General features: G+C 47.2%; 1 protein-coding gene across 1 annotated transcript; it reads right to left on the reverse strand.

The window, feature by feature from the left end:
* Positions 1-2,879: 2,879 nt before the first annotated feature.
* LOC103075280 (protein FAM205B) lies at positions 2,880-9,056 on the reverse strand. The gene is made up of 4 exons (XM_007456017.1): positions 8,913-9,056; positions 8,208-8,253; positions 7,601-7,661; positions 2,880-6,636 (listed from the first exon to the last, which is right to left on the reverse strand). The coding sequence occupies exons 1-4, from the start codon at positions 9,054-9,056 to the stop codon at positions 2,880-2,882; spliced, it is 4,008 nt and encodes a 1,335-aa protein (XP_007456079.1).
* Positions 9,057-11,848: the final 2,792 nt, after the last annotated feature.

Genomic DNA, 11,848 nt, shown 5'->3' on the forward strand with positions numbered 1-11,848 from the left:
CCTCTGTGGAACAAACCTCCCTAGCAGTTGATTACACTTGCTATCACTAATTGCTCTTCCTCTCTCTCGAATCCACTCCCGTCATGCTTTTACCTCCACTTCTCACCTGAGTCTATTCTTCTCAAGGCCATGAATGTTGTTAAATCTAATGATCAACTCTGAGTCCTCATCTTACTTGGCGGATTGGCAACGTTTCATGCAGTTGATCACTTTCTCCTTGAAATACTTTCCTCTCTTGCCTTCCAGTATGCCACACTCTCCTCGTTTTCCTCCTACCTCACTGGCTGCTACTTCTCAGTCTCTGCTTATTGGTTCCTACTTTTTCCTCCAAATTCTTAATGTTGGGGTGTCCCAGAGCCTGTCTTTAGATCTTCCCTTCATTTACAATCATTGCCTTGGTGATCTTATCCAGTCTCATGGTTTTTCGTATCTATCTTTCTCCCTCCCTTCCTTCCTTCCCTCCCTCCTTCTCTTTCTTTCTCTCCCTTCCTTCCTTCCTTCTTTCCTTCTTTCTTCTCCTCCATATTCATCTTCATCATCATCATCATCATTCAACCTATTTTTTTTTTTTTTTTTTTTTTTTTGCGGTACGCGGGCCTCTCACTGTTGTGGCCTCTCCCGTTGTAGAGCACAGGCTCCGGACGCGCAGGCTCAGCGGCCATGGCTCACGGGCCCAGCCGCTCCGCGGCATGTGGGATCTTCCCGGACCGGGGCACAAACCCATGTCCCCTGCATCGGCAGGCGGACTCTCAACCACTGCGCCACCAGGGAAGCCTATCATTCAATCTTAATATATCTTTCTATCTAGTCTTCTACAGCCAGGACCTTCCCTGAGGACCATCAAACTTCTGTGCTGATAACAGACTGTTGGAAGTATGGTCTCAGGCAGAAGCTGGGAGATTAGTTATGATGCTACTGCAGTAATCGTAGCAGCAGAGTGAGTGAGAGACGTCGTCATGTTCCGAATTCATTTCAGAAGGTAGAGACAACAGGATGGACTGGATATGGATGGTTAGGGAAACAGTATCAAGGATGACACCAATGTTTTTGTCCTGAACAACTAGAAAGATGGAGCTGCCATTAAGTGATGTTGTGAATAGTGTGACTGGAGAATGTTTCATATGTGTAATCAGATGATGGCTTGGAGCAGGGAATCAGGAGTTCATTGTTCTATAGTTTGAGGTGAATATTGGACATTCAAGTATATGTGTTGATTAGACAATTTGGGCATGTGAGACTATCCCATGCAATCATGAGCTCCATTGTGCAAGTCCTGTGTCTTTGCCATGTAAGCTATGGTCCCTTGCATATAGTAAGTAAATATTTTAACTGAGTGTAAGATACTTCTCAAAATTATTTTTTAAATTCTTTTTTGTCCAGTTTTGAGATATAATTGACATACAGCACTGTATAAGTTTAAGGTGTACAGCATAATCAAGGTTATTTTTATTGTGACCTGAGGTCCTCATGAGCTGAGTACCCCAGTAATCGTGTGTCAGCATTCCCTATTCCATAGCACTTATCACACTAATGTAATGATTTGTCTGCCTCCTAAGCCCAGACTTTCAATTCAAGTACTATTAAGGTATTATTATGCCACCACTATCCTAAGCCCTGGGGATATGAGACACTATTGTATTATTTAGGCAAGAATGGATGAGTAATCTAACAAGCAGAGGCAGTAAACACAGAAAAAAGGGGGCAAAGTTGAGATATATCAAGATTAGAACACAGTCACTGACTTCATGTTTGAGCTGAGCAAAAACACAGATTTATAGTTATACCAAAATGAAAACAGTTTTGTGGGGTTGAGGGTGAGTATTCAGAAATTTTAAATTAATATGCATTGCCTTTGAAAACAAGGCTCAACTCACTGCTCTTCATCACACTATGGACAACAGACCAAAACTCAGTTTATTCATCTCCATCCTCTAAAAGCACTTGGGTATTGGGTTGGCTTCCTGGCTCAAGGTTCTTTAGAGTGCATAGCTAACCAGCCTTTTCTCTTATCATGCCCTCTTCAGGAACATGTCAACTTCTACCCCAGGTATTCAGACCTCCATCTACATGCTCTCCCTTCCTGCTTCTCTCCCTGCCTACCCTTGGGAGTGGGGACCAGCCCCTCTCCATGTTCTACTGTGATCTTCATTCCTAGTGTCATTCAGTCCATGCAGCTGATAGACAGTGGAAGTGGGATAGAGGCAAGAGAGCTACAGCAGCCTCCCAAGTGAGTTCTCCAGAAAGATCTAACCAATAACCAACAGGGAGCAGAGAGGGGAGATTCTATCATTTGCTTTTGACTTGTCATATTACCTATATGCTGTTGATAACCACAAAGCACCTGCTCAAGGCTGGAACACTGGTACTCTCCTAAAAACCTCCCTTCCAGAGTGTGGGCACATATAGAAGTCATCAGTGAATTTTGCCTGTGAGATTCCTGGCCACTCCTCCTTGACAGTTCTAGCCTCATGTCCACATTGCTCCTCTGGGCCGAAGGACACCATGATAAAATTCAAGCCTGACCTTTACCTTCAATGTACCTTAGACAAGGGCCTTCCTTCTCTGTTCAAGTCCCTTTATCCATAGTCCGGGGTGGGGGTGGGGTAGAATGCTACCCAGCTTAAGTGTGGGTTAAAGCCCCTTCCCTAGATAGGAAGGACATTTACCTCCCTTATGCCTTCCCTGAACACACCACAGTGGAGAGAAGGAGCAGATGCACACCTCTCTACTTAGAGATATACAGTGTATTTCTGTATAATGAAAATGACAGTAGCAGTCCTCTTCAAGGAATGCTGACGTTGGAGAGACTACAAAGTCTCTTGACTAAGCTGGGTCTTCTTGAGCAGACCAGTGCTTCCCTCCGAGGTAAGAGTTGGGAATTAGGGTGGGTTCCCTGGTTGGGTGACACAAGCCACTCTAGGACAGTGCTGAGGGCAGCGGCAGGGGATGCCCAGGACTGAGGCAGAGTGGAGTTGACGGGAGCGGGGGCGGTGCCGGAGCTTACTGTCTGGGGAGCGGGGCACATCCAAGAACACCAAGCCCACCTGCTTCTCAGTGGGCGGAAATTGGGCCTTAGGGTCCCCTCTTGTCTTCTCCATCTTAGTTTGCCCCTTGGGACTTTTGGCTGAAGCCAGGCTCTTTCCCACATTTTCTTTTCTGGTGTTGGCCACTTTCTCAGATGTGGAGGACATGGATTCCTCATGCCCTTTGCCTTTTGTCTTGGGGTTAATAAAGTGCAGAAAAGATTTCATCTTATTTCTCCAGCCAGATTCTGGAAAGCTGGGCCTCTTGTGAGTACGGCCTTGCATCACCTGCCCCTGAAAAGCCCGACCTTGTAAAGTTTGGCCCTGCAACGGCTTACCCGGAGTGAGTTGGCCCAGGAAAGGCCGGCCCTGTGACACCTGGGGCGCCACAGGCTGGGCATTCTCAGGAACCCTTGCTGGTTTGAGGATGACACTGAGCTTGGTTTGACTGTCTTGCAGGTGATTCTTCTCAGAGTCTTTCCCCCTAGGGACTCCAGGAGGTAGCTCTGGGAGTTTAAGCTGAGGGCGATGCTGGGGACTGTGTTGATAGGAAGCATCAGGGTGAAAGCGACATCTCCGTCGCCAGGGGCTGCAGGGTGTCCCATTCAGAAGCATCCCTTCTGGCCTCTGGGCTTCAGCAGAGTGGCTTTTCTCTCTTGTGGAGGAGACTGCAAGCCCGGCATCCCCTTCTCTGTGGTCCCCGGCCGATTTGGGTTTGCCTGGCTCCTCTCTCTTTTCTGCTAGTGTGGGTACTTGGGCTGAGTCCTTGCTCTTGTCAGGGCTTTGGGGCTCAGGGCTCCGGGGCTCCTTCAGGTTGCGGTTGTTCACACTGGCCTCCAGCTGACCACAAAGCACCTGGGCCTCTGTCAGGCCCCCACTGGGTTGCGAGATATTGGAGGCCCAGTGGACAGAACCGTGGGATACTGCACTGGAACTGGGTTGCTTCTGTTTCTGATACACTACCTTCAACTCAGTGGCCAGCTGTTCTTTGAGATAGAGGCATTCTGGATCTGGGGCACATGGCATATCTCGTGGGATGGGGAGTTCCTGGAGCAGTGTGTTTCCTTGGTTGTTTAGACTCCCAAGAGACTCCTGTGTGCATATGTTCTCTGAGGTTGCTACAATTTGTTTCCTGGACTTCCTTGCCGTTAGGGGAATTCCCAGTTGTATCTCTAGCATCTTCTTTCTCAGATGGAAATTTAGTTTGGCCAAGATGTGTTCTCCAAGTGTGGAGGGCCTCGCAGGCTCTGTCTGACTTTCTAGAGGCACCATCTCAATTACTTCTTCCACCTGCACTGCAGCCTGGAATTCATCTGCAATGTCTGCACAAGTCTTGTTGGCATCTTGAAAGCCTGACCCAGGACTTAGACCCTGCTCTTCAGGTGAGGTCATCTGAGTCAGAGGTTCTGTTGGGAATTCGATAGGCCCAGGTATCATCTCTGTGATCATAGCTTGGGAAGTGATTGCTGGGGCCATGACCCTAGAGAGAGCCACATAATAAAGAGCCGGCAGCCCTGACAAGAAGGCCAGATACTTGTGCCGTAAAGTTGTCTCCAGTTTCTCAATGGTTCCCTCGGACAGGGCTCCGGGCAGCTTAGGATGTTCATTGACAGCATCTGGTGAGGTTTGTTGCTGCTGATCAAGGGCCGTTGGCATCCAGGGTGTAATTTTCTGTTGTAGGTCCAGGTCACTTGCTGCCTGTATTCCCAGGGGCTTGCTTTCTGGGATGCAGGTGAAGGGAGCCACTTCCAGGCCCCCAGGAATTATGCACTCCCAAGAGCTATATACACAGGCAGGGACGTTGCCCTGGTGAATCTGCCCACATTTGGAGTCGATATGGCTCTGCAATATTGCCTTGGCCTGGTCAAACAAGTGTGGCATGGGGACTGTCACTGGGTCCACAATGGGTGAGAATGGGTCATCAGCCCCAGCAGCCTCTAGAGATGTAGGCCGGGGGCCATTCACACTGCCTAGGGATGTGCTGCTCCGGGACATAGTCTGCTGATTAGTGGGGGACAGGAGCAATTGAATGGACTGTTGGATCTTCTGCGGCAGGCCCCAGCGGTGGTGAATCAACTGTCTCTGGAGGTGGAATTCCAGCTGCCTCCTGGCATGCTGCTGTGGGAAGAGTAGTTCTCTTGTGAGGACTGAGATGGGATGCCCTGGCCAGGAAGTTTTCACAGTCTCAGAAGACTGGGCTTTGTCACAGGACTTAGACTGCACAGGGCTCTGGGTGTGTTGATCTCTCTGGGAAACATCTGGCCAGTCCCACTGAAGCTGGAGCTGCCTCTGCAGCAGGTGCCACTCCAAGGCTTCATACTCATCCAGGGTCAGAAATGGGACACTGATCTGAGCTTGTTGGTCGTCAGATGGAGCAACCCAATTCTGAGAAGACAGAAAAGAGGGTGGAGCTGACTGGGGTGGACTTTTAGGCAGCAGAGAGAGGAAGGAGAGTTCCTTGAAGAGAAAAGGATCCTTCAAGTGGGGCTTGGACATGCTCTCATTCATGGAGAGGCCTTGAGAACCCAAGAAGGCATCAACCAGGGACTCACTGTGCAGAGAAGGAAGACCACAGAATAGCTGGCTATATTTCGGCTGCACATGGCCCACTGAGTCATTAGCCTGTTGCCCAGGCATTAGATAAAGACCACTTAATTCTTTAAGGGCTGAAGAGGGCAAGGCAAGAGCCATATGGTTTGGGATTTGCTGGTAGCAGCGTATTTGTTCTGGGTCCATAACGGACCATTCAGAAACCCAGAAGGCCTGGGTAGGCTGGCCAGCCATACATGGACCCCAGTTCTGGTATGAAATGGTCCCAAATCTCTCAACAGAGAACTGAGAAGTATCATTCTGAATGAAAGAAACTGGTTGCTTATATACAGGTTGGTAAAATAATGGTGAATTTGGCATAAGCTGCCTCAGAGACTCTTCCACACGTCTGGGGAGCCCCCACCTCTGGAAATGCATCCATTTTTTTACATGTAGCTCAAGCTGCCTCAGGACTTCAGGACTCAGGAATGGCAGGTGGGCAGGGAGGACAGTGACCATCTGCAAGGCCACAGGATGTGTCAGGGTAGTAATTTCTCGGTTCAGGGTCAGCAGAGAGAGCTGGGAATTTAAGGGCTGATGGCCTTGGTTCCCACAGACAAGGTTGAGGTTGCTCTGCATCATCTCCTGAAGCTTCACTGAAACCCTAGGTTCCTCAATCCTTGAAGAAAACATAGTCTCTGGGCCCCTGGGCACCTCTGGCACTTGAAATCCCTGCCTTAGCATGAGGTATTCAGCCCAGAAATCATGGATGCTGGCTGCACCAGTTGACAGAGCAGCTGACTGGGTTAAGGATTTCTGTGACACTGTGAGGGTTGCAGATGGAAGTGAAAGGTCTTTGGAGTGTGGGCCATGCTCCAGACTCTGTTCAAAAGACACATTAGACGTAGACAAAACCTCTAGGCAAGAGGAGCCCTGCGATGGCCCCCCTGAAGTGGGGGAGATCAGAGTGTTCTCACCCACCACCACCTGATGAATCTCCAGAGCCACAGCGTTGCAGGTTTGGCAGCAGGGATCTGCACACAGGATCTGCCGCACGCTCCCCTCCTGAGGAAGCCAGCCCTGGCTGGGAAGGGAAACATGGCAACCGTTTGTTACTGACGGAATGACATCTGCCTCTTTTCAAGTGTGTGGCCTGGAGATTGACACTGCTCCCCTTAGCCCTGTAAACTCTGAGGCCTGCACCCACTGGGTGTTTACTCATCTACTTTTCTTCCTAGGGAAATGTCATTTGGCAAGTTATGGTGTGCTGGACTGAGAGCCTGGGGCTTGTTGGGCAAAGTCTCAGACAACTGAGAGGAATGCAGGGCCTTGAGAGCCTGGGAGGTGGGTGAGTTCTCTGCTGACCTGTGCTGAGAAGCTGAACTAGGAGAAGGCACCAGGCAGATGGGGGAGCCAATGGTTAGCTGATGGCGCAGCACCAGGAACATCACCAGATAGAACCTGGAGTCAGCCTCGTTTGGGGCTACGGAGGTCCTTGTGGGAACTCTGCATTCTGGGGATTACAGGGCATACACAACATCTCTTGGAAGCCAATCCCTATTCTCTAGAGATCTTAAGAGGGGGACAATATGACAAGCTCCTGCCTGAGGGCTGTCCCAGGAACTGGCCTCCCTGAAGACAAAACCAGAGGAGGTATGTCAGCAGGGTCCAGGGGTCTGCCCTTGAAAGGGTCTAACTGTAAAGAGAATATGAAAATGATGACTGATTTATGCACTTAATTAATTATCTATCCTCCTAACTTGTCTTGTGGTTGAGTGAAAACCCATGTAGTTTTAAATCCTGCACTAGTCAAATCCTGAATTCCAGGGCCTTTGTGAGCCTAGCCCAGAGCAGAACTGCAGGACTCCTGTCTCCTGAGACGTCTGATCCCACCCTCTCCTCTGGGAACCCCCAACCAGTGTCCAGGCTCCACTGTGCCTGGCTACCTCCCAGCCATTATGCTCCTCCCCAGCCCTGCCCCAGGCCAAGCGGAGAAATGATCACAGGCCAGGCTGGGAGTTGGGAGACTGCAAAGAGCAAGAGATCACCTTCTCATGACAGAGAGCAGCTCCCACGGCTTCTCAGCTTCTTCCCGGGAAAGTCTCCTAGCTGAGAAACCAGGAGACAGTGTTACATGGAACGGGAGAGGATTCAGGGAACATCCTACAGGAAGCTGGAGACCTTTGAATGACAGGAGATGGCAAACCCCAACAGCCAGTGCTCTGAGGCACGTCTGACTACAACTTAACCAGGTATGATGTGCTCTCCTGGACCTAATCTCCTTTGACCTTCACAACCACATTTTGAGTGAGACAGCATCATCATGCCCATTTTATGGATAATAAGACTGAGAGCTGAAGTGACGCCCACTGGGTCATAAAACTAGTAAATGACACAGTTAAGGACAGAGCCCTTACTTCCTCACTCCCCTACTTCCTCTTCACTCCCAGGGGTAAGGTGGAGAATTCTGGAACAATTCCCAGGGTCTGATTTCCCACCCAAAAAAGTCTTCTGGGGAGAATCTGTCAACTTGGGGAAATTGGGCCTTCAGTGGTTAGAGCACCTGGTGCCTGGCACCAGCGGTCATTGAGGGACAGGGTTCATGGGAGCCTCACCCACAGTAGAGAGAAGTCAGAGCAGAGACTGGGACGTTACCTCTTGATGCTGCATCTCTAGCCCTTTGTCTGACTTTTCGGTGACGCTTAAAGATAAAAGAGTTAGAGTATGAAGTTGGGACACCATTTTCTTTTTCATGTCCAAACTGAGACAAAGCTAACATAGAGTTCCCAATCCCTTGTAATTTATCTGTATTTTATTAACTTTCCTAAATTTCCATACTCTATTTTTTCACCCCAATATTTCCCTTCTCTTCTTACTTCTGATTCATTTTGAGGTTCTTTCATCCTCAATACCTCCCACTTTTTTCCTAAGAGAAGTTGTGTATCATGCTTATGATGAAACAAGAGAAAGGGTGGAACAAAATAAAAGGTGTGTAGGTCTAATAACCAAAGGACTTCAATTTACAAATGCCTTAATGGACCACAAACTAGAAAAATCTCCCATAATGGGAGGTCTTCTAAGATCCAGTGAAGCACATTCCATTTCATCCAAGTCTCAACCCAAGTCAGAGAGAGACGTTCTTGAGTTTTCAATACATTGCAGGGATAGCCTGGTAAGAAATTATTTGTAGGCTCTGAGGAGGGAAATACCTTATAAGAGTAACTAATGGATGGTAAAAAAAAAAAAAAAAAATCAAGGGGGGGGGGGGGAAAAGGAAGGATAAAAGGAGAGACACTGAGAGCTTAAAAGCTTCTTATCTGAGGCTTAATTAGTTCAGTCATGGTCATAGTGTTTCCCTACCTGGCAGCAGCTCCTTTTATTTTCCAATGTTAATCCATGGTAACTCTTTTTCACTTGCCAGACAATTAGGATAACAATGAAGATGGAGCCATAGGTATATAAGGGAAACCCCAAATCCCACAGAACAAATGTCGGGCTCAACATGATCTAAACCTCATTAGCATGAGGAGACCAACCATCCCTATATGTAGGCATTCAGAGTCCTGGCACCTAGTGACTTCCAATGCTACACTTTGTCGTCTCCGCCTCACAGACAACGGAACCAGGCCACCAGACTGCATCACAAAGCTCTCCTGTTTCACAAGGCAGCTGTGGTGTCAAAGACCTCTACCTGTCTAGAGAAGTGAATGTGGTGATTCCGTTTGTAGATGAGGGTGTCAGGTTGTCTGTAAGGACTGAAGGTGCCTCTCACAGTCACTGTCTGTTCCCCCACTTTGTCTCCACTCTCCACACCCTCCACCAGCCTGATGGCCAGAGTCTGGTTATGGCGTGGAAATGGGGAGCTTTGATGTTACAGGCAGTGGATGATGGGAAATCAGAGGTGCATGAAGGGACCACGGCAAGGCCACAGTGGTAGCATCTTTAAATGATGTTGTGGGAGTCAGAAAGGAATGCCTCCCAGACTGTGTGGCCTCAAGCTTGCAGATGAGTGAGAAGAGACTGTAAACACTGCCTTCCATTGAGACTCACTAATGAGACTTCCTTACAGAGCTCTTTTATTTTCCTTAGGCTTTTATTTATTTTTTTAATTTTATTTATTTATTTATTTTTACAGCAGATTCTTTTTTTAAAATTTATTTACTTATATTTATTTTTGGCTATGTTGGGTCTTCGTTGCTGCGCGCGGGCTTTTCTCTAGTTGCAGCGAGCGGGGGCTCCTATTTGGTGTGGTGCGCGGGCTTCGCACTGCGGTGGTTTCTCTTGTTGCAGAGCATGGGCTCTAGGCGCCTGGGCTTCAGGAGTTGTGGCTCGTGGGCTCTGGAGCGCAGGCTCAGTAGTTGTGGCGCACAGGCTTAGCTGCTCCACAGCATGTGGGATCTTCCCGGACCAGGGCTCGAACCCGTGCCCCCTGCATTGGCAGACGGATTCTTAACCACTGCACCACTAGAGGAGTCCCCGCAGGTGTCTTTATTGGTTATTTCTACCAAACATTTAAGGAAGAAATAATACCAATTCTCCACAAACTCTTGTAAAATTGAAGAGAGACTATTTCCCAACCTGTTCCATAAGGCCAGCACTACCTTGATGCCCAAACCAGACAGAGACATTACAAGGAAAAAAAAAAAAAGTACAAATATTCCTCATAAGCATAGATGCAAAACTTCTAAGCAAAATTTTACAAACTGAAACAAAAAATTATGAAGAGGATAATAAACCATGACCAAGTGGGGTTATCACAGGAATGCAAGATTCGTTTAACATTTGAAAATCATCATACTGATATAATTCATCATATTAACAAACTAAAAAGAAACAATATGATCATTTCAACAGTGTAGAAAAAACGTTTGACAAAATCCAACATGCATTCCTAATTTTTTACATCTCAGCAAACTAGGAAAGGAATTCCTCCACCTGATAAAGGAAATCTATGAAAATCCCACTGCTAAGGTCATATTTAATGGTGACAGACTAGATCAGTGGTCCCCAACCTTTTGGGCAGCAGGGACCGGTTTCGTACAAGATAATTTTTCCACGGACGGGGTGGGGGGGTGGGGGAATGGTTCACGTGGTGATGAGAGCAATGCAGAGCGATGGAGAGCGGCAGATGAAGCTTCGCTCGCTCGCCCACCGCTCGCCTCCTGCTGTGCAGCCCAGTTCCCAGTTCCCCTGAACTAGATGCTTATCCTCTAAGATTAGTAACAATACAAGGATATCTACTTTTAGAACTTCTATTCAACATTGTACTGAAGGTCCTAGCAAACGCTATGAAGTAAGGAAAAGAAATGAAAGGCATCCAGGTTGGAAAGAAAGAAGGAAAACTGCCTTTATTCACAAATGACATGATCGTCTACATAGAAAATCCTGTGGAATCTGAAAAAAAAAAGCTATTAGAACTATACGTGAATTTAGCAAGGTTGTATGATATAAAGCTGATATACAGATACAACTGTATTTCTGTGTACTGGTAATGAACAGATAGAAATTGAAATTTGAAAAAGTCATTACCATTGAAAATATCATAAGGACATGAAATAGGGATAAATCTAGCAAAAATGTAAGAACAATGCACTGCATCTTTAAAACACTGCTGAGAGAAATTAAAGAACTCAAAAAATAGATATAACTTGTCCATGAGTCAGAAGACTCAATATTATTATGATGTCACCTCTCTCTAATTGATTTAGATATAAAAGTCAGTCCCAATAAAAATCCCAGCAATTTTTTGAGAAATTGACAAGCTCATTCTAAAATTCATGTGGAAATACACAGAACTCAGCATAGTCAAAACAACTTTACAAAAGAACAAAGTTTGAGGATTAATACTAAGTATTATATACTAAGTCATCTATTATAAAGCTACAGCAATCAAGACAGTGTGGTATTGGCATAAATACAGACAAACGGATCAATGGAACAGAATAGAGAATCTAAACATAGACTAACTCATGTACAGACAGATGATTTTCAACAAAGGAGTAAAGTCTTTTCAACAAATGGTGCTGGAATAATTGGTTATCAATATCCAAGAAAATGAATTTCAATCCCCACTTCACAATATATACAAAAACGTATTCAAAATGGATCATAGGCTTCCCTGGTGGCGCAGTGGTTGAGAGTCTGCCTGCCGATGCAGGGGACACGGGTTCGTGTCCCGGTCCGGGAAGATCCCACATGCCGCGGAGCAGCTGGACCCGTGAGCCATGACTGCTGAGCCTGCGCGTCCGGAGCCTGTGCTCCGCAACGAGAGAGGCCACAACAGTGAGAGGCCCGCG

Source organism: Lipotes vexillifer, unplaced genomic scaffold (genome assembly GCF_000442215.2).
Source record: "Lipotes vexillifer unplaced genomic scaffold, Lipotes_vexillifer_v1.1 scaffold920, whole genome shotgun sequence".
NCBI lineage: Eukaryota > Metazoa > Chordata > Mammalia > Artiodactyla > Lipotidae > Lipotes > Lipotes vexillifer.

What these genes read in the sequence shown, in the direction of transcription:
- LOC103075280 (XM_007456017.1), bottom strand. Translation starts at nt 9,056, where the DNA reads ATGTTGAGCCCGACATTTGTTCTGTGGGATTTGGGGTTTCCCTTATAT. An exon ending in ATAAAAGGAGCTGCTGCCAG is followed by an intron (nt 8,254 to 8,912) that starts GTAGGGAAACAC and finishes TTTATCTTTAAG; the next exon opens with CGTCACCGAAAAGTCAGACA. An exon ending in CTGCTCTCTGTCATGAGAAG is followed by an intron (nt 6,637 to 7,600) that starts GTGATCTCTTGC and finishes TTCCCTTCCCAG; the next exon opens with CCAGGGCTGGCTTCCTCAGG.